This window comes from Mesoplodon mirus, assembly GCF_964341445.2.
Source record: "Mesoplodon mirus genome assembly, chromosome: 2".
Taxonomy (NCBI): Eukaryota; Metazoa; Chordata; class Mammalia; order Artiodactyla; family Ziphiidae; genus Mesoplodon; species Mesoplodon mirus.
The window spans coordinates 16,898,849-16,926,759 of record NC_138977.1 but is presented as its reverse complement, the minus strand read 5'-3'; the positions used below and the strand labels follow the sequence as shown (position 1 = coordinate 16,926,759).

The window sequence follows — 27,911 nt, the reverse complement described above, 5'->3', positions numbered from 1 at the left end:
AGTTGAAAATAACTTTTCTATGCTGTCAATAATTTTAAAAAAATATTATAGGTAAAAGACTGAATTCTTATTCTATCCTCTATATAGAAAATTGTAGTATACAATTGTTTTTAGATGAAGAAATAACCAGAGATGACATGGCTGAAAGTATAGAGAAAAAAAGGTATAGGGGTATGTAAACACTTAATTAATGAGTATAAGTTGTTTTCTCAGTTTTGAAATGTTTGTGATATTTGTCAGTTTTTTATTTTTATTTTTTTAATTTGTGATATAATTGACATATAACATAATATTCGTTTCAGGAGTAAAATAAATATAATGATTTGATAATGTATATATAGCAAAATGATCACTGAAATCAGTCCAGTTAACATCCATCACCACACATGGTTAACAAAACTTTTTTTTCCTGTGATGAGAGCTTTCAAGATCCACTTTTCTAGCAACTTTCCAATAAGCAATACAGTATTATTAACTGTAGTCACCAAGCTGTACATTACATCCCCATGACTTAGTCATTTTATAACTGGAAATTTGTACCTTTTGGTACCCTTTACCCGTCTCACTGTCCCTTCCTCCCCCACCTCTGGCAACTAGCAATCTGTTCTCTATATCCATGAACTTGGTTTTTTTGTTTGTTTTTTGTTGTTGTTTTATTTTTACTTATTTATTATCTTTTCATAGTAAAAGCTTGGTGAATTTCTATTCTTTTTTTAATCAAAATATAGTTGACATACAATATTATGTTAGTTTCAGGTGTACTACATAGTGACTTGACATTTGTGTACATTATGAAATGATTACCATGCTAAGTCTAGTAACCATCTGTGCCCTACAAAGCGATTACAATATTATTGACCATACTCCTTATGCTGTATATTACATCCCTGTGGCTTATTTATTTTATATCTGGCCGTTAGTACCCTTTAATCTCCTATACATAGTTCACACACAACCCCCTCCCTTACGGCAACTGTACATTTGTTTTCTGTATCTCTGAGTCTGTTTTAGTTTTGTTTAATTTGGTTGGTTGTTTTGTTTTCTGGATTTCTCATATAAGTGAGATCATACTGTATCTATCTTTTTCTGTCTGACATTTCGTTTAGCATAATGAACTCAAGGTCCACCCATTGTCAAAAATGGCCAGATTTCACTCTTTTTATGGCTGAATATATATATATATATATACATATATATATATATATATATATATATATGTATATATATATAAACATTTTCCTTATCCATTCATCCATCAATGGACATTTAGTTGTTTCCATGTCTTACCTATTGTAAACAATGCTGCAATGAATATGGGGGTGCATATATCTTTTCTAATTAGCGTTTTAATTTTCCTCAGATAAATACCCGGGAGTGGTATTACTGGGTCAATATAGTAGCTCTATTTTTAATTTTTTGAGAAACCTCCCTACTGTTTTCTATAGTGGTTGCACCAATTTACATGCTCACCAACCTTTTCTCCACATCCTCACCAACACTTGTTAGTTCTTGTCTGTTTGATGATGGCCATTCTAACAGGTGTGAGGTGGTAGCTCATTGTGGTTTTCATTTGCATTTCCCCGATGATTAGTGATGTTGAGCATCTTTTCATACATCTGTTGGCCATCTGTGTGTCTGCTTTGGAAAATGTCCATTCAGATCTTCTGCACATTTTTAAATAGGATTGCTTTGGATTATTTGTTGTTTTGCTATTGAGCTGTATGAGTTCTTTATCTATTTTGAATAGTAACCCATTATCAGATATATGATTTGCAAATATTTATTCCCATTCAGTAGGTTACCTTTTCATTTTGTTGATGTCAGCTTTTAAAATTTGTAATCTATTGTGATTTCTCATTCTAAATAATTATTCTTTTCTTTTTTTGGTAATTTTATATTAATTTTCATAAAGAGACTTCCAAATTTTGTAAGTTTCAAGCCCCTTAAAATTTGACTCTTCCATCTAATAATCAGAAGAACAAAATAAAGAGATGTTAAACACAGTCCCAATTACAGGAACTTTAGGCCCGTGCAATTAGGGCTCTGTGTAATGAGCTATTGTATATATGTATTAATCCATACAAAGCCCTGTAGACATCAGCCAAGGAACTGTCAGCATCCAGGGCCCAGTATAAGACAACATCAGTCTCCCCCCAGCTTCGTCTCATCATGCCTGACTGCTGCCCTTTGGCACTCACCTGAATTACTCACCCCACGATGCAGGGCTCTGACCCTGTACATACCTGGCATTCTCTTGCTTCTTGGCCTTTGTTCCTGTTACTCCCTTTGCACAGAATAGCTCCCTAAACGATTGTCACTCCATATCCCACCAGACTTTAAATAGAGAAAAAGTCTCTCTCTCTCTCCCTGCAAATGCTAGGTCATTTCCAGTGTTCAATAAACCATAGTTGAATAAGTAAATTAAGTAAAATAATTAAATAAAGCCAACATTAACAGGGCCCTGGAGGTTGGATCAAGGTAGACATACAATTTTCTTTTTTTCCAATTTTAGTTACCCAATGAATATATGCATGTATTTTATTTTATTTTTCATTAGAGCAAGCTAAATTAGCAAAATTTGATTGAGCTAAAGTCCCCTTTAACAACACCCTCAATCCTGGTTCCTTCTTTTAAGGACCAAACCTATGAGTTTGGTGTGTATTTTATCAGACTTCTATTTTGTGCTTTTATACATGATTATATGTGTATGTGTTGTATTGTGTGGAAGGAATGAGAGAGATTTTTCAAAATTAAGTGGTTTCAGACTATACCTGCCACCAGTTCCTCTAACTTAACCATATGTTTTGGGATCTGTCAACTTTGATGTGCGCGGACACAAATATTCACTCCGTGTTTCTCCGTGGGGGAGTGATTAGCATTCTGAGCGGGACAATTCTCAGTTGTTCAGGACTGCATCGGCCATCAGAGGGTGGTAATCATTCCTGGAGCCCCTCACCATGTGTTGGTAGCACCCAACCCCCTGCCTTTAGCATTTGGCAGCCAACAATGTTCTTAGCTTTTCAGACTCTTTCGGTTAACTTTTAACATAATCTCATCCTATGAGCTCACTCACTGCACTGCACTTATCTGTCATCTCACTGTTGGTGGATATTTAGGATGGCTCCTAATTTTTATTCTCACAAACGCTCTGCAGTAGACACCTTAATTCACACTTCCTTCTGTGTACGTGTGAGTGTTTCACTAATAAGCCACCAGAAGTGGAGTCGCTGGTCACGTGTGCATGTCCAGTTACACTAGATGTGCTAAGTTCCCCTCCAACTTAAACACCTGCCAACAGTAGATGACAATATCCAGGGTCCCCAAATTCTCCAGTACTTAATGCTAACCCTTCAATTTTAGCAGATCTGGTGGATTACAAAAGTACTGCATTGTTGTTTTAATTTCATTTTTCTGATTAATAGTGAGACTGTTTATTTGAAATACATATTTCCTCTTCTGTGAAAGACTTTCATTTTCTCTTCTGTATGTGTACATATTTTAATTTTTACTACATATGCTTTATAATCAGAAAAAATAATGCACTCTTTAAAAAATAACTTACATATTCTTCAAGGCCTACTTCGATGTTGGGTCATTCAAAAAATGGCCTTGATCTTTCTTCCTATAACCCCCACTGGATACTTTACTCTCTCTTGGATATAGTTTGCAAAGTCCTTGTCTTACCCTCTTGACTGGATTAATAGTTTCTTGAGGCTCGGCCTGGGTTTGTGTTCCCTTTGACCTGCCTAATACAATGCTTTGCACAGATTTGAGCTTAATAGGTAAAGATTTATAAAGTCAAATGATAGAAGGTAGAGAAGGTTAACTGTGGGAAAACTACCAGCTGAATAAGACTGTATTTTCAACCTTTCACTCTTTATGTACACAGTCTTGAACCATCCTTACCAAAGATGGACATATTCCTGCAAAGGGTATGTAATGTTATTTGGCTTTATAGTCACTTCCCTGGAAGATATGCTGATCTGAAGTTCCTAGGAAAGGATGCTTAACTCAATTAAGACAGGGAGTTTAGGTATTTGTGGAAGAGTTGTTTGGGGAATGAGGGTCCTCATGGTCCTGCAGACATCATGAAGCGTAGGTGGCTGCCTGGCAGCCTCTGTCTTAGGTTTGCCCAGGCCCAGGACTCCATGAAAACTGTGATAGTGATGTTGACTGAACCAAGTGATGTTTCTCACCCAGAAATTAACACTCCCTGAGATGTTCCAAATTACAGCACAGTGAGATCCTTCTTGCTTTATAGTCAAGGATTTCTTATGTGTTTATGATATATAGCTACTGTTTAAAAGATTACCATAAAAAGTTCTCAGTAAAAACTGCCGCCAAGCTAGAATGATCAGAATTCTGTAAATGCTTTAGACAGACATCAGATCTTGTTGAAAAGAATCCCAAGGAATGTCCAAATTCTTTACATTTTAGAATTTTGTTGATCAAGTTTTGTTGCTTCAAGGGACTTCCCTGGTGGTCCAGTTAAGATTCTGTGCTTCCAATACAGGGGGCGCGGGTTTGATCCCTGGTTGGGGAACTAAGATCCCACACACTGCGTGGCCAAAATAAATAAATAAATAAACAAATTAAAATTTTTTGTTGCTTCAAATAAGTAATCTATTGGCTCAAACTGAATGGTTTGCTGAAATGTTCATTCAAAAAATAATTACAGGCAAAATGTATTTAAGAACTTGTGACCTCATAGAGATTTCACTTATCAAGAGGAATTAGAATTTTGTCTGTAAACAAACCTGACGTTTTTGATAGCCTCACTTTTATCTCCTCCAATTGTCCTTTAAAAAAAAAAAAAGAGGTATAATTGACATACAACATACTAGTTTTAGGTTCCAATTTTCTTTTGTAAGAATTTCATTCCGTGAAGATTTGAGCATGTCTGGGAATTATTCGAATGAATGGGTAAATAAGTCAATGGGATTTCTTATAAAATGCTTCACCTTTCCATTGCTTTTAGATAGCAAGCACATTTCTAACACAGGATGGAGGCATCTCTGCCCCAAAGAGGAAATGTGCTAAAGATGCAGATTTAGAAAACGGGATAGCTCGGAGACCTATGTAGAAACTTCCTTCTACATTTGGTCTTACGTTTAATTTTTATTATCAGGTGAAAATATCATGCCACAGGGACATCCCAGTAGGATCCCTTACCCCCAGAGCAGGGGTCTTCCTTGTACACCATGCACGTCTCTTTAACAGTACTTAGTTCACTGACATTACCAATATTTGTGTAATTGCTTGTGTCCCCTTCCCCTCCACTGCCCTGGAATGTGGGTCCCTTGCAGCAGCTACTGTCCCCAGGACCGAGCTTTCTGTTATCTGCAGTAAGTTGAAAGTAATAAACAATTATATTTGAGCAACAAGAAAATCACGGCACAGAAGATACATCGCAAGTTATGGCTTTGTGGATCTCAATGGCTTCATGACAACTCCTAATGTGTTTTGAGCCCTGCTGTTTGCCAAGCCTGTTTTGACCATTTCATATGTGTTAATGTGAACAGGACTTACAACTGGCCCACAAGGTACAACTGTTATTAATTCTATTTTAGCGGTGAGAAAACGGAGACTCGGATTGGTTAGGTAACTTGCCCACAGTGGTACAGCTAATAAGAGGTGCCACCCAGATTGGGACTCAGGCAGATTGACTGTAGAGCCCACAATCCTCATCACCACACTGAACTCTCTCTATCAGCTCATTAAAAAGAATGGGAAAAACCTGTCATTAGGAAAAAGGAGTGAGGTGCACAACAGTGTGCCTGGAATGCTCTTATTTCCATAGAACTGTGGTAGCGGACAGGCCTGAATGTGTCTAAATGCATGGGATACCTCTCAGGAGGAAGCACAAAAAATGGTTAATGTTGGGGTCCTCTGGGGAAAGGAATGGGGGACTGAGGATTAAGGGAGAGAAAAAAGCTTTATGTTCATTATGTTTTCTTTTGAACTACGTAGATTTTTTTTTCTACTGTGGATATATTTTACCTTTTCTGATGTATTTCTGTTTTTTGGGGTTTTATTTTTTAATTTTTTTTTTGGCTACATTGGGTCTTCATTGCTGCATGTGGGCTTTCTCTAGTTGCGGCGAGCAGGGGCTTCTCTTGCTGCAGAGCATGGGCTCTAGGCGTGCGGGCTTCAGTAGTTGTGGCACATGGGCTCAGTAGTTGTGGCTCGCGGTCTCCAGAGCGCAGGCTCAGTAGTTGTGGCTCACGGGCTTAGTTGCTCCGTGGCATGTGGGATCTTCCCAGACCAGGGCTCCAACCCATGTCCCTTGCATTGGCAGGCGGATTTTTAACCACTGCGCCACCAGGGAAGCCCTGTATTTTGTTTTTTAAAACACATACATCAGTTTGAATGTCCTTAGGACTTCCCCAGCTGTGCAGATATTTGTCAGTTTGAAACAATATTGGATGGGGTTTGCATCTCAGTATAAAACATCTGAATTCCTTGTGCTCAACTTCATTTCCCTCATGACAACGGACTCTGGTATAACAGCTCAGTGGTTTTCTACACTGCAAAAGGTGGTACCACACTTTCGAAAGAGAGTGTGAGAGAGAGACCAAAAGAAAGAGAGAAAATTGGCCAAAACCTATTCTTATGGTTATTTTTGACTTGGATTTTTAAAAAACTTTCTGTCTACAAAGTAAAGTGTGTGTTTGTTTGCTAAGACTGCAACGACGAAGTACCACAAAATGGGTGGCTTAAACAGCGGAAACTGATTATCTCACAGTTCTGGAGGCTAGATGACCAAAATCAAGGTGTCAGTAGGGTGGGTTCCTCTTGAGGGCTGTGAAGGAGGATCTGCTCCAGCCCGGCCCCCTTGACTTGCAGATGGCCTTCTTCATGTTCACTTGGCATTCTCCCTGTGTGCAAGTCTGTCTCCAGAAGTCCCCTTTTCACAAGAAGACACCAGTCCTGTTGAATTAGGGCCCACCTTAATAACCTCATTATAACTCGCTGAAGACCCTATCTCCAAATAAGGCCACATTCTGAGGTACTGGGGCTTAGCGCTTCAACAGGATACAATTCAACCCATAACACTCTGAGATTAGCTAACTCTCTCCTTTCGCCTTCAGCCTCATCCAGCAATTTCCTTTTCTTGATGTTTTGGCTCAGAGTTTGGTCTCAGGCCTCCCAGAGTGGAGAATATTGCTGGGAGGAAAACCCAGTGCAGGAAGAGTCCCCCTGTGGTTCACCCTGCGTGAAAGTGCTGCTCTCTCCTCCGCAGGTGGTACCATGGTAACCTCACCCGACATGCAGCTGAGGCTCTTCTCCTCTCCAATGGATGCGACGGGAGCTACCTTCTGCGGAACAGCAATGAAAGGACAGGGCTGTACTCTCTCTCTGTGAGGTAGGATGCGTAAGAACTCTATAACTTCAGTGGGGTCCCACCTCTTATTTATAGGGGCACTGACTTCATGGTCACACTCTGATGGCCAGAGAACCGAGTTCTCTTGATTCCTGCTAGACCAGCAGGTCTGAGGATGCCAAGCTCTGAGTGGTGAGCCTGCAAAAAACATTCTTGCCCCTTCCATTGGTGGAGAAAAAATGTTAGAGCTGAAGGAGATTTCATGAATTGTTTAATCCAGAACTCTTGCTTGACTGATGAAGAAACAGAAACCTGAAGTGGTAAAGTGTCTTCCACCCAATAAATCAGTGATAGAGACAGCACCAGAATCACATCCCTGAAACCTGGCCCAGTGCCCCTTTCACTATTCCTTGCTTCCTCTGGAAAATCAGAATGACTTGTGGCTGTGCAATTTTCATAATCACAAACTCAAGCAGGCAGTGTGCAACTTTTAGTTTTTTTCTATAAATGGACTGACCTTCTTTCTTGAATTTCCATTTCACCTATTAAGAAAGTTAATCTAGTCCCCACCAGGTATGCCCTGCTCAAAACAGTGACTGTCCAGGCCTTTCAGGGTTTCTCTCCCATCCTCTTCCTCTTGGTTGGCCTCCCTTTCAGAGAAGGTGACCTAGTCACGTGATAATCAGGAGGAGTCACTGGTTATCTGTCAGCATCTGTCACCTTGGCTTCCACTGACATGTAGCAAGTCTTTCTGGGTTCACAGGGAGTTGCCCCTAGGTCAGAATGGTGATGTGAGGACTCCATGTAATTGCCCTTGGCCACCCAGCCAATAACCTCAAACCATTATTGTTTTATTTTATTTACAAATTTTCTGTAAAGCATTTTTGGGAAAAATATTCACCAGAAATAGAATTCTGCTTTGGGGGAAACAGGAATTGTGCTTTCCCATATCAACAGCAAATGTTAAAATTACATTAAAGTGGTTAGATTGTTGATCCTTTATTGCATGGATCTCCCCCAGATCTCAAACAAATCTGTGGAATTGTTGGCTAAAAGAATGTTAACTTTTCATTTTTGTATGTCTCGCCTGAACAATTATATCATAAGCTCCTTACAAAGAGATGACATATATATTACATCTATATACAAAGTTAAAATATTATTTTCTATTACAAGCACTTGGAAATGCTTTAAAAAATAATAACCACCAGCAAAAGTAAGAGGAATCACAGACCAGCTCAGGAGAATGATTGTTTTTATTCATTTGGTCATTCACTTCCTTAATAATAAATATTTCAAAGCATCCGCTCTGTGCCTACCACTTTGATAAGTGCTGTAGAAGATTCAAAGACCTTGACATCAGGAAGTATAACCTCACAGGGGCAATAAGACCATATCCAAATACCTTACTACAAAGTAGAGTGCTGTAAATGCCATGAAAGAAAACAAGGTAAGTGCTTGGATTGTTGAGAAGAGAAAAGGCAAGTAACTCAAGCCGGAAGTAGCAAGCAATATTTGATAGAGTAAGTGGCATTTGAACTGAAACTTGATCAGAAACAAAGTGGAAGAAGTCACAGGTGAAGGGAACTGTACGAGCTAAGGGACAAAGGCAGAAACTCCTAGGAGAATAGTAGGCGTGGCTGGACTACAGCAGCTCCCAAGGTGTGGTCCCCAGACGAGTAGCATCACCAGAGAGCAGGTTAGGAATACAAATCTCAGGCCCCACCCCAGACCTACTGAATCAGGAATTCAGGGGGGGTAGGGGCCAGAAATCTGGGCCCTGCAGGTGATTCTGATTTCTGATGCTTGCTAAAGTTGGAGCATGCCCTGCAAGAGAGGAATAGTGGAAGTGAGGCTAGAAAGATAGGATTGGGTCAAATCAAGTATATATATATAGACTTCCGGGTAAGATGGCGGAAGAGTAAGACGCGGAGATCACCTTCCTCCCCACGGATACACCAGAAATACAGCTACACGTGGAACAACTCCTACAGAACACCTACTGAACGCTGGCAGAAGACCCCAGACCTCCCAAAAGGCAAGAAACTCCCCACATACCTGGGTAGGGCAAAGCGGAGAGATTCCCGCACAGAGGATCGGTGCCGAGCGGCACTCACCAGCCCGAGAGGCTTGTCTGCTCGCCCGCCGGGGCACGCAGCGCTGGAGGCTGAGGCTCGGGCTTCGGTCGGAGTGCAGGGAGAGGACTGGGGCTGGCGGCGAGAACTCAGCCTGAAGGGGGCTAATGTGCCACAGCTAGCCGGGAGGGAGTCCGGGAAAACTCTAGAGCTGCCGAAGAGGCAAGAGACTTTTTCTTCCCTCTTGGTTTCCTGGTGCGCGAGGAGAGGGGATTAAGAGCGCTGCTTAAAGGGGCTCCACGGACGGGCGCGAGTCGCGACTGAAAGCGCGGAGCCCAGTGACAGGCGTGGGACGCTGGGGCTGCTGCTGCCGCCGACAAGAAGCCTGTGTGCGAGCGCAGGTCACTGCCCACACCGCCCTTCCGGGAGCCTGTGCAGCCCGCCACTGCCGGAGTCCCGGGATCCAGGGGCGGCTTCCCTGGGAGAACGCACGGTGCGCCTCGGGCTGGTGCAACGTCACGCCGACCTCTGCCGCTGCAGGCTCGCCCCGCACTCCGTGCCCCTCCCTCCCTCCTGGCCTGAGTGAGCCAGAGTCCCCGAAGAGGCTGCTCCTTTAACCCTGTCCTATCTGAGCGAAGAACAGACGCCCTCCGGCGACCTACACGCAGAGGCGGGGCCAAATCCAAAGCTGAGACCTAGGAGCTGTGAGAACAAAGAAGAGAAAGGGAAACCTCTCCCAGCAGCCCCAGAAGCAGCGGATTAAAGCTCCACAATCAACTTGATGTACCCTGCATCTGTGGAATACATGAATAGACAACACATCATCCCAAATTGAGGAGCCAGGAGTCAGTGCTGTGCCTCTGAGGTGGGAGAGCCAACTTCAGGACACTGGTCCACAAGAGACCTCCCAGCTCCACATAATATCAAACGGCGAAAATCTCCCAGAGATCTCCATCTCAACACCAGCACCCAGCTTCACTCAACGACCAGCAGGCTACAGTGCTGGACACCCTAAGCCAAACAACTAGCAAGACAGGAACACAACGCCACCCATTAGCAGAGAGGTGGCCTAAAATCATAAAAAGTCCACAGACACCCCAAAACACACCACCAGACGTGGACCTGCCCACCAGAAAGACAAGATCCAGCCTCATCCACCAGAACACAGGCACTAGTCCCCTCCACCAGGAAGCCTACACAACCCACTAAACCAACCTTAGCCACTGGGGACAGACACCAAAAACAACAGGAACTACGAACCTGCAGCCTGCAAAAAGGAGACCCCAAACACAGTAACATAAGCAAAATGAGAAGACAGAAAAACACACAGCAGGAGAAGGAGCAAGATAAAAACCCACCAGACCTAACAAATGAAGAGGTAATAGGCACTCTACCTGAAAAAGAATTCAGAATAATGATGGTAAAGATGATCCAAGATTCTATTTCCCAGATACAAAATCTCGGAAATAGAATAGACAAAATGCAAGAAACAGTTAACAAGGACCTAGAAGAACTAAAGATGAATCAAGCATCGATTAAAAACACAATACATGAAATAAAAAATACTCTAGATGGGATCAATAGCAGAATAACTGAGGCAGAAGAACGGATAAGTGAGGTGGAAGATAAAATAGTGGAAATAACTGATGCAGAGCAAAATAAAGACAAAAGAATGAAAAGAACAGAGGACAGTCTCAGAGACCTCTGGGACAACATTAAACGCACCAACATTCGAATTATAGGGGTTCCAGAAGAAGAAGAGAAAAAGAAAGGGACTGAGAAAATATTTGAAGAGATTATAGTTGAAAACTTCCCTAATATGGGAAAGGAAATAGTTAATCAAGTCCAGGAGGCACAGAGAGTCCCATACAGAATAAATCCAAGGAGAAATACGCCAAGACACATATTAATCAAACTGTCAAAAATTAAACACAAAGAAATCATATTAAAAGCAGCAAGGCAAAAACAACAAATAACACACAAGGGAATCCCCATCAGGATAACAGCTGATCTCTCAGCAGAAACTCTACAAGCCAGAAGGGAGTGGCAGGACATACTTAAAGTGATGAAGGAGAAAAACCTGCAACCAAGATTACTCTACCCAGCAAGGATCTCATTCAGATTTGATGGAGAAATTAAAACGTTTACAGACAAGCAAAAGCTGAGAGAGTTCAGCACCACCAAACCAGCTTTACAACAAATGCTAAAGGAACTTCTCTAGGCAAGAAACACAACAGAAGGAAAAGACCTACAATAATGAACCCAAAACAATTAAGAAAATGGGAATAGGAACATACATATCGATAATTACCTTAAATGTAAATGGACTAAATGCTCCCACCAAAAGACACAGAGTGGCTGAATGGATACAAAAACAAGACCCATCTATATGCTGTCTACAAGAGACCCACTTCAGACCTAGAGACACATACAGACTGAAAGTAAGGGGATGGAAAAAGATATTCCATGCAAATGGAAACCAAAAGAAAGCTGGAGTAGCAATTCTCATATCAGACAAAATAGACTTTAAAATAAGGACTACTAGAAGAGACAAAGAAGGACACTACATAATGATCAAGGGATCGATCCAAGAAGAAGATATAACAATTGTAAATATTTATGCACCCAACATAGGAGCACCTCAATACATAAGGCAAATACTAACAGCCATAAAAGGAGAAATCGACAGTAACACACTCATAGTAGGGGACTTTAACACCCCACTTTCACCAATGGACAGATCATCCAAAATGAAAATAAATAAGGAAACACAAGCTTTAAATGATACATTAAACAAGATGGACTTAATTGATATTTATAGGACATTCCATCCAAAAACAACAGAATACACATTTTTATCAAGTGCTCATGGAACATTCTCCAGGATAGATCATATCTTGGGTCACAAATCAAGCCTTGGTAAATTTAAGAAAATTGAAATTGTATCAAGTATCTTTTCTGACCACAATGCTATGAGACTAGATATCAATTACAGGAAAAGAGCTGTAAAAACTACAAACACATGGAGGCTAAACAATACACTACTTAATAACGAAGTGATCACTGAAGAAATCAAAGAGGAAATTAAAAAATACCTAGAAACAAATGACAATGGAGACACGACGACCCAAAACCTATGGGATGCAGCAAAAGCAGTGCTAAGAGGGAAGTTTATAGCAATACAATCCCACCTTAAGAAACAGGAAACATCTCGAATAAACAACCTAACCTTGCACCTAAAGCAATTAGAGAAAGAAGAACAAAAACATCCCAAAGTTAGCAGAAGGAAAGAAATCATAAAAATCAGATCAGAAGTAAATGAAAAAGAAATGAAGGAAACGATAGCAAAGATCAATAAAACTAAAAGCTGGTTCTTTGAGAAGATAAACAAAATTGATAAACCATTAGCCAGACTCATCAAGAAAAAAAGGGAGAAGACTCAAATCAATAGAATTAGAAATGAAAAAGGAGAAGTAACAACTGACACTACAGAAATAAAAAAGATCATGAGAGATTACTATAAGCAACTCTATGCCAATAAAATGGACAACCTGGAAGAAATGGACAAATTCTTAGAAAAGCACAACCTGCCGAGACTGAATCAGGAAGAAATAGAAAATATGAACAGACCAATCACAAGCACTGAAATTGAAACTGTGATAAAAAATCTTCCAACAAACAAAAGCCCAGGACCAGATGGCTTCACAGGCGAATTCTATCAAGCATTTAGAGAAGAGCTAACACCTGTCCTTCTGAAACTCTTCCAAAATATAGCAGAGGGAGGAACACTCCCAAACTCATTCTACGAGGCCACCATCACCTTGATACCAAAACCAGGCAAGGATGTCACAAAGAAAGAAAACTACAGGCCAATATCACTGATGAACATAGATGCAAAAATCCTCAACAAAATCCTAGCAAACAGAATCCAACAGCACATTAAAAGGATCATACACCATGATCAAGTGGGGTTTATTCCAGGAATGCAAGGATTCTTCAATATACGCAAATCAATCAACGTGATACACCATATTAACAAACTGAAGGAGAAAAACCATATGATCATCTCAATAGATGCAGAGAAAGCTTTCGACAAAATTCAACACCCATTTATGATAAAAACCCTGCAGAAAGTAGGCATAGAGGGAACTTTCCTCAACATAATAAAGGCCATATATGACAAACCCACAGCCAGCATCGTCCTCAATGGTGAAAAACTGAAACCATTTCCACTAAGATCAGGAACTAGACAAGGTTGCCCACTTTCACCACTCTTATTCAACCTAGTTTTGGAAGTTTTAGCCACAGCAATCAGAGAAGAAAAGGAAATAAAAGGAATCCAAATTGGAAAGGAAGAGGTAAAGCTGTCACTGTTTGCAGATGACATGATACTATACATAGAGAATCCTAAAGATGCTACCAGAAAACTACTAGAGTTAATCAATGAATTTGGTAAAGTTGCAGGATACAAAATTAATGCACAGAAATCTCTGGCATTCCTATATACTAATGATGAAAAATCTGAAAGAGAAATCAAGGAAACACTCCCATTTACCATTGCAACAAAAAGAATAAAATATCTAGGAATAAACCTACCTAAGGAGACAAAAGACCTGTATGCAGAAAATTATAAGACACTGATGAAAGAAATTAAAGATGATACAAATAGATGGAGAGATGTACCATGTTCTTGGATTGGAAGAATCAACATTGTGAAAATGACTCTACTACCCAAAGCAATCTACAGGTTCAATGCAATCCCTATCAAACTACCACTGGCATTTTTCACAGAACTAGAACAAAAAATTTCACAATTTGTATGGAAACACAAAAGACCCCGAATAGCCAAAGCAATCTTGAGAACGAAAAATGGAGCTGGAGGAATCAGGCTCCCTGACTTCAGACTATACTACAAAGCTACAGTAATCAAGACAGTATGGTACTGGCACAAAAACAGAAAGATAGATCAATGGAACAGGATAGAAAGCCCAGAGTTAAACCCACGGACATATGGTCACCTTATCTTTGATAAAGGAGGCAGGAATGTACAGTGGAGAAAGGACAGTCTCTTCAATAAGTGGTGCTGGGAAAACTGGATAGGGACATGTAAAAGTATGAGATTAGATCATTCCCTAACACCATACACAAAAATAAGCTCAAAATGGATTAAAGACCTAAATGTAAGGCCAGACACTATCAAACTCTTAGAGGAAAACATAGGCAGAACACTCTATGACATAAATCACAGCAAGATCCTTTTTGACCCACCTCCTAGAGAAATGGAAATAAAGACAAAAATAAACACATGGGACCTAATGAAACTTAAAAGCTTTTGCACAGCAAAGGAAACCATAAACAAGACCAAAAGACAACCCTCAGAATGGGAGAAAATATTTGCAAATGAAGCAACTGACAAAGGATTAATCTCCAAAATTTATAAGCAGCTCATGCAGCTCAATAACAAAAAAACAAACAACCCAATCCAAAAATGGGCAGAAGACCTAAATAGACATTTCTCCACAGAAGATATACAGACTGCCAACAAACACATGAAAGGATGCTCAACATCTTTACTCATTAGAGAAATGCAAATCAAAACTACAATGAGATATCATCTCACACCAGTCAGAATGGCCATCATCAAAAAATCTAGAAACAATAAATGCTGGAGAGGGTGTGGAAAAAAGGGAACACTCTTGCACTGCTGGTGGGAATGTGAATTGGTACAGCCGCTATGGAGAACGGTATGGAGGTTCCTTAAAAAACTACAAATAGAACTACCATATGACCCAGCAATCCCACTACTGGGCATATACCCTGAGAAAACCATAATTCAAAAAGAGACATGTACCAAAATGTTCATAGCAGCCCTATTTACAATAGCCCGGAGATGGAAACAACCTAAGTGTCCATCATCGGATGAATGGATAAAGAAGATGTGGCACATATATACAATGGAATATTACTCAGCCATAAAAAGAAATGAAATTGAGCTATTTGTAATGAGGTGGATAGACCTAGAGTCTGTCATACAGAGTGAAGTAAGTCAGAAAGAGAAAGACAAATACTGTATGCTAACACATATATATGGAATTTAAGAAAAAAAAATGTCATGAAGAACATAGGGGTAAGACAGGAATAAAGACACAGACCTACTAGAGAATGGACTTGAGGATATGGGGAGGGGGAAGGGTAAGCTGTGACAAAGTGAAAGAGCGGCATGGACATATATACACTACCAAACGTGAGGTAAATAGCTAGTGGGAAGCAGCCGCATAGCACAGGGAGATCAGCTTGGTACTTTGTGACCGCCTGGAGGGGTGGGATAGGGAGGGTGGGAGGGAGACGCAAAAGGGAGGGGATATGGAAACATATGTATATGTATAACTGATTAAATTTGTTATAAAGCAAAAAAATAAAATAAAATAAAATTAAAATAACAACAACAAAAAAAAAGTATATATATATATATATATATATATATATATATATATATATATAAATTTTTAAAAATTTAATTCTCTGCCTTATTCCAAAAATGAAGTGGAGAATGACAATGTAGGAAATCTGGTATTTTATTCAGCAGGCAGTGGAGTAGGCATGGGAGGCAAAGGGCTGGGCTCACATAACTGATTAAGTGACAGAAGCAGAATTTGGATTGACTCCCAAACAAGAAAGGGAGGAGGGCCAGGCACAGAGAAGAATGTGAGGAGGGAGTGACTCGCCATTTCTATTATCTCTCTTCCTGCCCTTCTTAAACTCATGCCCCTTAAGAGGTTATTGTTCAAAGACTCGTTCGGCAAGTCAGAGAACACACAGGGAGCACCAGTTCTTGTCTTTCATTAGAATGAAAAATTGAGAGCACGCTCTGCCTGAAGAAACCAACGCTGTTCTTTAAGTGCCAGTGGTTTCAGTGATTGTGTCATAACTCTCAGCTTTGAGAAGGGTTTAATGGTGATGCTAATGCCTAAGGTTACCTTCCCCTTCAAAAAAGATACTCGTTTCTTAAATAATGTTAAACATTTTTTTCCCTTTTAGAGCCAAAGACTCTGTCAAACACTTTCACGTCGAATATACTGGATATTCATTTAAATTTGGCTTTAATGAATTCTCATCTTTGAAAGATTTTGTCAAGCATTTTGCAAATCAGCCTTTGATTGGAAGTGAGACAGGTAAGCTATGAACAGATACTTGACCTGTGAGATATCATTTCAGGAGCAAGGTGGAACAAAGAGGATTTCAATTAAATAGTTTTCACTTCTATTGAATTATGTGCATACTATATGCAACTGGATATGTTTAGAAACTTTTTTTCCAATTACAGTGCCATATGCTACATTAAAATATATATATATATTTCAGTATATATATATATATATATTTCAGTATATATATATATATATATATGTCAGTATGTTAGTATTATTTTTAGGAAGAAACAGTGTGCCTTGTGCAAAATAGGTAGTTTTCTCAGAATGTGTTATTTAATGGATTGATTAAAAACACACATTTCTTTCAAATGACCTGTTTGTTTTATAATGATATATACAGTAAACAAAGAAAGAACAAAGGAAAGAACAACTCTTTGATTCCTCAGAAGTTTAGGTGTGAGAAGTTTGCATACTGGGGAGACCCAAAAATGATCATTTTGAGCAGTTTTTGACCGTTTTAAAAGAAATGCAATTTCCCAACAATCATTGAATATTAAAAACACTGACTAGAAATTACTCTCCTGAACAATTTCTTAATTTCATCATAAAATTCTGTTTCTCTTGTCTTGGTTTCTGATAAGTTTTTACATGGCACTTAAGTATGGCTGGAAATAGTTTAAAATTTCCTTTCTGGGTGGTTAGAGTCAAACCAGAAAATTCAAGTTAAAAAACAAACACACTCGCTTGGTATTTAAATTATCTAACCCATTTGTCTATACTATTTAAATAAAGTAAAAGATTTCCTCTGTATTTGTGACATAGAATCACAATTTTATATGTCCTAAATGTTGATGATTCTCAGTTAATCAAAAGTTGGACAGTTCCAAGAACCAAGCACAAGAGGAATTCAAGCCTTAATAGCAGAGTCAGTTGCTGCGAATTTGTACACACTCATTTTCATGGTAAACTTGGTTAGTGGGCTTTTTGTTGATCACACTGGGAGAAATGCCACCAGTGCCTTTTCCTTTTCTGCTATTTCTGTGGCCTGAATAGACCCTGATATGACTCACAGAGTCAAGGAAAGACAAAAAGCACAGTGGAAACCACAAAATAGTTGACTTACTTTATACTGACCATACAAGGTCTTTGATAGATTATTTCAAACTGTAAAATTGAAGCAATCATCTTTTTTTTTTCTGGTGGAAATTCTCCTAATCAACCCTGAAAATTACTTTATCATTTAACCAGCAATAATTCTCATAAACAAAGGGCAAGTGGCAATGATTTTATTTCCTTTGCTACTTTGGTCTTGGCAAGCATTTCAATTTCAAATCCCTTCCCTTCAGACTTATTTCTTACTTGTGTCCCCATCTACACTCATTTTCGTTCAATTCTTGGTCACTGGGGATGGAGAGGAGATGTTGAAGCCAAGGACTCTGTTTTGTCTACTTCAATTTTTGTCCTTCTCTGTGTCTCCCAGGTCCTGGTACAGTGCGTGGTGCTTTGGGTGAGTGAATGAATAAATGAATGAATGATGACTGTAAGTTGCAACTCTTTGTATCCTTCAAAGCCATTACCATTGTTACTTTCCAGCCTCCTCTTCTCTTGCCAAGCAAAATCAGCTCCCTTCTTTTTTTTTTTTTTTTGCGGTACGTGGGCCTCTCACTGTTGTGGCCTCTCCCGTTGCGGAGCACAGGCTCCGGACCCGCGGGCTCAGCGGCCATGGCTCATGGGCCCAGCCGCTCCGCGGCATGTGGGATCTTCCCGGACTGGGGCACGAACACGTGTCCCCTGCATTGGCAGGTGGACTCTCAACCATTGCGCAACCAGGGAAGCCCAGCTCCCTTCTTTTAAACTCTCTCTCTAGAATCTATTTTCAGTATCTTTGGTCATTCTCCATACTCCTTTCCAGACTTTCTCCAAGTTAGGAAAAAGTACATATTCTGCCTACTAGCAGGTTTCAAAACCCCCTTTTTCTAAAAGCTTTTTTTGTTTTATTTTAAATTCTTTTTAATTGAAGTATAGTTGAAGTACAATACTATATGTTACAAGTGTACAATATAGTGATTCACAATTTTAAAAAATTTTACTCCATTTATAATCATTATAAAATATTGGCTATATTCCCCTGTGCTATAGAATATATCCATGTAGCTTCTTTTAAGCACAATAGTTTGTACCTCTTAACCCCCTACCCCTATACTGTCCCTCCCCTCTTCCCCCACCCCACTGGTAACCATTAGTTTGTTCTCTATGTCTGTGAGTCTGCTTCTTTTTTATTATATTCACTAGTTTGCTGTACTTTTTAGATTCCACATATAAGTGATATACAGTATTTATCTTTCTCTGTCTGACTTATTTCACTTAGTATAATGCCCTCCAAATCCATCCATGTTGCTGCAAATGGCAAAATTTCATTTTTTTTATGGCTGAGTAGTATTTCATTGTGTGTGTATATGTGTACACCACATCTTTGAGATCAAAGTGAATGCAGTACTTTCCGGTTGGGCTTTTCTGGCACTGATCCATTCACTAGGTGAAAGGATCACCTAAGACTGCACCAAAGTAAAGGCTCCTCAGATTACATTTGGGTCAATATTAAGCTTCCCAGCAAATAGATTAATCTGACTAAAGAAGGTTTGTGATTAATGCAGTAGGGATTATAAAGATTTGTAATCCAGACACCTACGGTAGTTTTCTTCAAAGTGACGGAGGGTGGGTGGTGGTGGTGTGATGAATTGGGAGATTGGGATTCACATATATACACTAATATGTATAAAGTGGATGACTAATAAGAACCTGCTGTATAAAAAAATGAATACAATAAAATTAAAAAATTTAAAAAAAAGCTGAAACTTGCTGTAGCCTTATCATCACTATAATTTTTTTTTTTTTTTTTTTTTTTTTTTTTTTTTTTGCGGTACGCGGGCCTCTCACCATTGCGGCCTCTCCTGTTGTGGAGCACAGGCTCCAGACGCACAGGCCCAGCGGCCATGGCTCACGGGCCCAGCCACTCCGCGGCATGTGGGATCCTCTCGGACCGGGGCACGAACCCGTGTCCCCTGCATCGGCAGGCGAACTCTCAACCACTGTGCCACCAGGGAAGCCCCTATAATTGTTATTTTATTTATTGCAATAAAACTTAGGAAACTGAGATTTTTGCTCTCCATTGCCTCTCCTCTGTTCTATTCATTACCCAGTTGGGAATTTGTTGCTATTTAAACCCCTGCTACAGACCCTGGGTGCTGATAGATATGTACTTGACAAACTGGCTTCCAGCTCTTGAGTTAGATCCCAGTAACTCTGAAATATTCCTCTTATCTGTCCCTGCCAGCTGAAGGCAAAGCTACCAAAGCTGGGAACAAGGGGCAAAACCCATGACATATGAGCTTCCGTTATGCCCTCTGGGAGTAATAGGCCTCAGGAAACAAGATAACCTGCTGAAGCTAAGATGGCTTTTAAGCCCAGATGGTCCTTGGAAGTCAGGAGTCAGCAGTGTGACCTATGAATAACAGTGAATGGAAACTGGGATTCCATCTTCTAAAAACAGATCTCTTCTTGTTCATTTAAGAATTGGCTCCTGGGGACTTCCCTGGTGGCACAGTGGTTAAGAATCCACTTGCCAATGCAGGGGACATGGGTTGGATCCTTGGTCCAGGAAGATCCCATGTGCCACGGAGCAACTAAGCCCTTGCACCACAACTACTGAGCCTGTGCTCTAGAGCCCGCGAGCCACAGCTACTGAAGCCCACACACCTACAGCCCACGCTTTGCAACAAGAGAAGCCACCGCAATGAGAAGCCGGTATGCAGCAATGAAGACCCAATGCAGCCAGAAAGAAAGAAAGAAAGAAGGAAAGAAATAAAGAAAGAAAAGAAAGAAAGAATTGTCTCCTGAAGAAAAGGGAACCCTCCTACACTGTTGGTGGGAATGTAAACTGGTACAGCCACTATGGAAAACAGTATGGAGATTCCTTAAAAAAATAAAAATAGAACTACCATATGATCCAGCAGTCCTACTCCTAGGCATATAGCCAGACAAAACTATAATTCAAAAAGATACGTGCACCTCTACGTTCATAGCAGCACTAGTCACAACAGCCAAGACATGGAAACAGCCTAAATATCCATCAACAGAGGAATGGATAAAGAAGATGTGGTACATATATACAATGGAATACTACTCAGACATAAAAAAGAACAAAATAATGCCATTTTGCAGCAACATGGTTGGACCTAGAGATTATCATACTAAGTGAAGTAAGTCAGAAAGAGAAAGACCAATACCATATGATATCACTTATGTGTGGAATTGAAAATATGGCACAAATGAACCTATCTATGAAACAGAAACAGACTCATAGACATAGAGAAATGACTTGTGGTTGCCAAGGGGAAGGGAGAGGGATGGACTGGGAGTTTGGGGTTGGTAGATACAAACTATTACATTTAGAGTGGGTAAACAACAGGACCTACTGTATAGCACAGGGAACTATATCCAATCTCCTGCGATAAACCATAATGGAAAAGAATATTTTAAAAAAGAGTGTGTATATATATACATACACATATATATAACTGAGTCACTTTGCTGTACAGCAGAGATTGGCTCAACACTGTACATCAATTATACATCAATTAAAAATAGAATTGGCTCCAGCAAAACTATAATTCAAAAAGATACATGCACCCTTATGTTCATAGCAGCACTATTTACAATAGCCAGGACATGAAAACAATCTAAATGTCCATCGACAGATGAATGGATAAATAACTATTATGTATGGAATGGATGGGCAACAAGGTCCTACTGTATAACACAGGGAACTATATTCAGTGTCCTGTGATGAACCATATGGAAAAGAATATAAAAAAGAATGTATATATATGTATGGCTGAATCACTTTTCTGTGCAGCAAAAATTAACACAACTTTGTAAATCAACTGTACTTCAATTAAAATTTTTTAAATTTAAAAAATTTAAAAAGAATTGGCTTACAGTGATCAGGAGACCTCCAAGCTGATGATTCCTTCTTCACCATCAGATGAAGTGTAAATTCTTATTAAAATTTTTGGTCGGTTAAGGATCACCAGGGGAAGCATTTGTCTGCACGATGGATGAGGCCCTGCCAGGGTTCTGACCTCCAGATCCCCAGAATGGGAGGGACTAGAACTGGGTATTTCAGGCCACTCTGCAGACCAGCCCAGACCCACTCAGGCAAGCCTCACCCTCCAGGGCCTGGGGAGTGAGTTTATTTAAGAGAGACTTTCTGGGCTTCCCTGGTGGCACAGTGGTTGAGAGTCCCCCTGCCGATGCAGGGGACACGGGTTTGTGCCCCGGTCCGGGAGGATCCCACATGCCGCGGAGCGGCTGGGCCCGTGAGCCATGGCCGCTGAGCCTGCGTGTCTGGAGCCTGTGCTCTGCAATGGGAGAGGCCACAACAGTGAGAGGCCCATGTACTGCAAAAAAAAAAAAAAAAGAAAGACTTTCTCACACTCATTCACCGGCAGGAATGGCATCACCTCTGGGGGTAACAGGGAAGATGTCCAAATAAACAACAACCGTACACGTTTGCCTTACAATTTTATATCTATTTAATGTCTTCAGTAGAGTGAAACCAGAATTCTTGGTCCTTGGTCATAAGAAAATATTTGCTTTCAGGATAGGTAAAAGTGTTAACCTAAAGGGATGAATACTCTTTTAAGATTTCTTTTTCCTATTTTATTCCTATTATTTAAACTCCCAGGATTTCTGCCTCCTAAGCTAAAGAATGAAGATTCTGTAAGCAAGATCTAACCCTCCTGACAACTTTAAGATTCTATTATTTTAATTTTCCCTTTCCCTTGTTGTAATCTACATTTAATCTCTCTAATCTCCATTAAAGTTTCCATTCACTCTAATTTCTCCGTATGAATACTCATAAACACTCTTAAGATATTTCTCATTCTCAAAACCCAATCATCTCCCAAGTATATCGTAGAGATATATACAATGTACCCACTTGCTTTACTCTCTTCAATGGCCCATTTACCTTCTAACATATTTTTTTTTTTTTTTTTTTGCGTTACGCGGGCCTCTCACTGTTGTGGCCTCTCCCATTGGGGAGCACAGGCTCCGGACGTGCAGGCCCAGCGGCCATGGCTCACGGGCCCAGCCGCTCCGCGGCATGTGGGATCTTCCTGGACCGGGGCACGAACCCGTGTCCCCTGCATCAGCAGGCGGACTCTCAACCACTGCGCCACCAGGGAAGCCCCTTCTAACATATTTTTAATTCACTTATTTTTTTAAAACCTTCACACTCATATATAAGCTCTATGAGAAGAGGGATTTTTGTCAGTTCTTTTTCCCTGTTATGTCCCAGCACCTAAAAGAATAAATGCTAATCATCATCCACAACATTCTGTGATGGGTATCCCATTACCAAAGCCCACGTTGCAGCTTTCATGACAGCATCGCAACTAGCAAGCTACTGACAATTAATTTTTACTTCCAAAGTGTATACAAAGCATAATTTGAAAATGATGATTTGCGTTGTATGTATGCTCAGTAATGATCAAATTCAGACTCTGCCTTTCATTTGTAATAGTAAGATGTTATGTAAAACTTCTATTCATATTTGTACAAGGCTTCTAAATTCAACTCAAATAGAATTGGAAATTTGAGACTTTTTTTAGTATGAATATGTTTGGTCCATTATTACTTTTTACTGTATCCTCTTATAACTGACTGAGTGTCATCTTGGAAAACGTAGACACCATTTATCTTTACGCTTAAATGTCCAAATAGTATTAAAACAAAAATTGCCTTTCCCATTACCTTTTATTTATATTGCAATACTTTTGTACATGAAATTGTCTTGTACAATTTACTATAGGAATTACTGTGTTGTTACTTTAATCACCTAACTAGCAGGAAAAAATATGGTATAAGTCAAGTGTGCTGTGTTTGTGCTTACCCTTTATAGTAATTGGTTCTCAATTTTGAAGATCCTATCTGGTTCTTTCTTAAATGTCAAATTTCCACTTCTCTTTTTGTTTTGATGTGGGGATTCCCAACCTTTTAATAACTGCTACAGTTATTATTTTATTTTGCCACACCAGCCATGTTACCCAGACAGCATTTTAAAATAAGTAATTTAAAATTAATTTTAATTTGAGAATTATGTGACACTTCTGAAAATAATTGGTCACAGCTTGGAATGTTGCCAAACCACAACCAAGAGTCACTTCTTTAGTTTATGTTTGCCAAAAATATAAATCTTTGTTTGTAGATGAGGTGTGTTTGAAAAAGGAAAAAGCAGGCAAGGAAGAGAATGAAACAAATCTTTGTGGAGTTTTACTAAGTTTGAGGTATGCTACTAGACATTTTCACATATACCAAGTTATTTAATCTTCTGGACCACCCACTATAATGTGTAAAGTGGTCCCATTTTCAGATGAGGAAATAAAAACTCAAAAGATTTTAATTTATTTGCCCAAGCTGCACACATAGAAAACATCAGAGCTGAGACTGGAATCCAGGCTAACTGGTTCTAAAGTGTATGTGCTTTTCACTCATTTTGCTGTCTCCTGAAACTGGTGTCACAGTGACACTGAAATACCATATTGCCACATCACAGCATAGCCTTGAACGGATTTGGATGGGAAGAATCCCTGCCACACGTTGTAACAGAATGCTTGTAGGATACGGCAGGCCTACAATACATGTTTTAGTCCTCAGTCTCTTTAAAACCTTTAATATTTTTGGTATGTGATATAAAGCCACTGTTCTTTTTTTTTTTTTTTTTTTTTTTTAAGAACTAGACAGGGTCTTTTTCTTTTTTGGGGGGGTAGGAGTTTATTAATTAATTTATTTATTTTTGCTGTGTTGGGTCTTCGTTTCTGTGCAAGGGCTTTCTCTAGTTGTGGCAAGCGGGGGCCACTCTTCATCGCGCTGCGTGGGCCTCTCACTATTGCGGCCTCTCTTACTGTGGAGCACAAGCTCCAGACGCGCAGGCTCAGTAGTTGTGGCTCATGGGCCTAGTTGCTCCGCGGCATGTGGGATCCTCCCAGACCGGGGCTCGAACCCGTGTCCCCTGCATTAGCAGGCAAATTCTCAACCACTGTGCCACCAGGGAAGCCCCTAAAGCCACTGTTCTAAAGAACGTGACTCAATTTGAACTTCTGTCTTCGTGTTTATTGCTGTTCTTAATTTATTTACATAAATTGCCATTGGAGAAACTATACTAGGAAATCATAAAACGTAAAAAGGCTGACTAGGAAACATCCCCCAAATACTTAGCCCCATCTCATTCATGCCTCTCCAGAAAGGATATAAAATAGCCTACATAATTACAGTAAAGTAACATAAAATGTAAAGTTCGAAGAGAAGGTGGAGGAAAAGAAAAATGAGAGGCAAAAATAAAATGACATCAGGACTAAAGTATATCAAGTGAATATTGTACATCTGTAGAAACAGGATAAACATTTTGTTACTAAGCATCCTAATATTTCTTGCCCTTCAGTTGGGCCTGTGCTTTTAACTAGATTTACAGAATGTTGGATTTGGAAGGGAGCTCAGAGACCATCTCATTTCTCCTTTACAAATGAAGACACGGAGGCCTGGTGAGAAATGTTGAAGGAAAAACTCTCCTTTCCTCAAGCTGCCTCCTAAAGAATCCACTTCTTCGAATTTTGATTTGTACATGTGATCTCTTGCCCACAATAGCCAAGAACAACATTTCACATGACGTAGAGAGTTTCCATGGTGGTCATTATCACCAAGGCTGAGAAAAACATATGGTATAATGAGTAAATATGTGAGCTCCCAGTTCTAACTCCAGCCTTTGCCATGTATCAGCTAACTGTGTGTCCTCAGGCAAGTTATGTGACCTCTCTGAGCTTCAGTTTCATCATCTTATAAAACTGAGCTGATGGTAATAGTTGATATCTTAATGACTTGCTGTGAAGATTGAATGAGATTAGGCATATAAGATATTTAGAATCATTCTTAGCATGGCATAAATACTTACTCATTATTACTGTTATTTAATGAAGCCCTTTTATGGTAATTCATTCCAATAATTATATGCAAGAGCTGTATATTCTTTGGCATATCATGAAGAGTTGGTTTAGGGACAATTGGATTAGTGTTTATCAAATCTTTGTAATGTCCTCTTCAAATTTTAAGCCAGTTCCATAGTGCATTCATCTGAAAGGTAGAATCAAGTACTCCCAAAAAAGTGACCTGAGTTGACTTGGATGTTTAACAGACTCTTCTTTTTCTCTGGCTAACTGGTCTGCTTTTCCTACTTCAGTGTATTTCTCTTTTCCTACCTCAGTATATTTCTCTTCTCTTAATATTTTTAATATTAAAAACAATATTAAAACCCCTTCATCTATAAATGAATGTGGTTTTACTAGCCCCCTTTTATGATGAGTTCAAGTTTATTTGCAGAAAAGGTAGCAAAGAAGAAAAGAGAAAGATCTTAAATATTCTTATAAACCCCCTTAGAAAGTCACTTCCCATTGGTGGGAGGAGATGGAGGAGCCCACCATGCATATGCCAGTTGGAAAGTTTGTTTTCTGAATCTGAGGGCAATAATAAAACATGGATGGATATAATCTTACTTTAATTTAATTCATAATTAACAAATACATATTGAGTGCCAGCTATGAGCTGGGCATTGCTGGTCACTGATAACACAGTGATGAAACAGGTATCATCCTTGCCCTCAAACATCTTACAGTCTAGGTGGGCAACCTGGCTGAGTAAGTATTGAATACTAGCTTTAGTGCATAAAAGAAATATTCTAAACAAAAGTTTTCTTTTTAGGAGCTATATGTGCCCTGCCCTACTCTCTATATTAGATATCAAACCAATGCCTAAGGCTTGAGACTGCCCTTACTCTTTTTCTGAATTCTGGCTGGGATACAAGATAAGGAGTCCTTCAATGCAATCTCATAGTATTACACACTGAGTAGGTGTCCTATAAGTTACAGTTCAGCCAAAGCAAATTTAAATACGAGCCTCGATCCTGCTGTGATCACTTCAAAAATATACCTCCACCAAGCATTTCTGATACCAGGTTTCATGTAAAAGGCAGGAAACAGCAGTCCCCTCCTTAATGTAGTTCAGAAACTGAAGTGAAACTTACAGCGAGCATTCCAACCTGTGGTTGCAGATCTGTGTCTCTTCTCCCTCTACCAGCCCTTGTCTCCTGTTGCCTTTTATCTGAATCTTCAAACCAAGTCCTGAGGTTAATTTTGTCTGAATATCACTAACCCAGAGTTCTCTCTTATGGAGCCAACATGCTGTCTTGAACCTTGGGTGGAACTTATATAATGAGTCTGTGGTGGCAACATTAGAGAAGTTTCGTTTGACTGCAAATGACAGAAAGTAACCCTGGCTAGCTGAATTAAAAAAAAAAAAATGAAAAGAAGGATACAGGGAGAAAAGTGGAATTTTTTGGAAAGATATTCGTATATCCGCTCAGAATTTAAGGGCAAGCTAAACCACAAGAGACAGTTAAGTAATCAGCCCAGCGATCATGGCAACTCTGTAGCTTTCAGCAAATTGAAATGCCTGCCTTCCTCCTGCTCTGATCATCTCAAAAACGTACCTCCACTGAGCGTTTCTGAAACCAACTTTCATGTCAAAGGCAGGAAACAAGTCTTCTTCATGAACTCAGAAACTGAAGTTAGTGGACCTTTTTTCCAGAGAAGTGATTAAGCAGATCCCTGGATTGGTCCAACGAGTGTGTCCAGGTTAGGTGTTTGTGGCGGAGGGCCAGGGTCTTTGGGGTCTACTTCTGTGTAAGGGGATGGAACGAATTCTACAAAAGGGGAAATCATTGTAAGGCTAGCAGCCATGCCAAGAAGTCCATATATTGGCCCTTCCTTGGGCAGAATAGTTGGCTAAGGAGACCTGTTTTTCAAGAGGCCATATTTTTATCAGTGGAAGTTATTTTATTCATTTATTTATTTATTTTTGGCTGCACCATGTGGCATGCAAAACTTCCCCGCCCTGGGATCGAGCCCATGTCCCCTGCATTGGAAACGCAGAGTCTTAACCACTGGAGCACCAGGGAAGATCTGGAAGTTATCATTTTATAAGTAGTCTGTCATTTTCTTCATTCCACCATTCAATCTAGCCTCATTCATGGTCTTACTAGTTATATCTATCTATGGTCAATTCTGCTTTCCTGGTTGACTCAATAGCATTTACCGTAGCTTAGCTATTCATTGGTTAAACTTCAGAGGAAGTTTCAAAATAGAATTTGGGTCCCCCCAATGGAGATTTGGAGAGCCGAATGTGGAGTTGTTGTCCTGTCCTGTCCTTGCTGCAGACCAGGGTAATCATAGACCTGGAAGAGCCTGGTTC

At 39.8% G+C, this 27,911-nt stretch overlaps 1 protein-coding gene across 2 annotated transcripts in view; it reads left to right on the top strand.

The window, feature by feature from the left end:
* DAPP1 (dual adaptor of phosphotyrosine and 3-phosphoinositides 1) overlaps nucleotides 1-27,911 on the top strand; it is a 67,285-nt gene that overhangs the window by 13,361 nt on the left and 26,013 nt on the right. For both annotated transcript variants that reach the window (XM_082602841.1, XM_082602840.1), the window contains 2 exons: nucleotides 7,244-7,366; nucleotides 16,438-16,571. In XM_082602841.1, coding sequence (XP_082458967.1) covers nucleotides 7,244-7,366; nucleotides 16,438-16,571 — 257 coding nt within the window. The remainder of the gene's footprint in view (nucleotides 1-7,243; nucleotides 7,367-16,437; nucleotides 16,572-27,911) is intronic.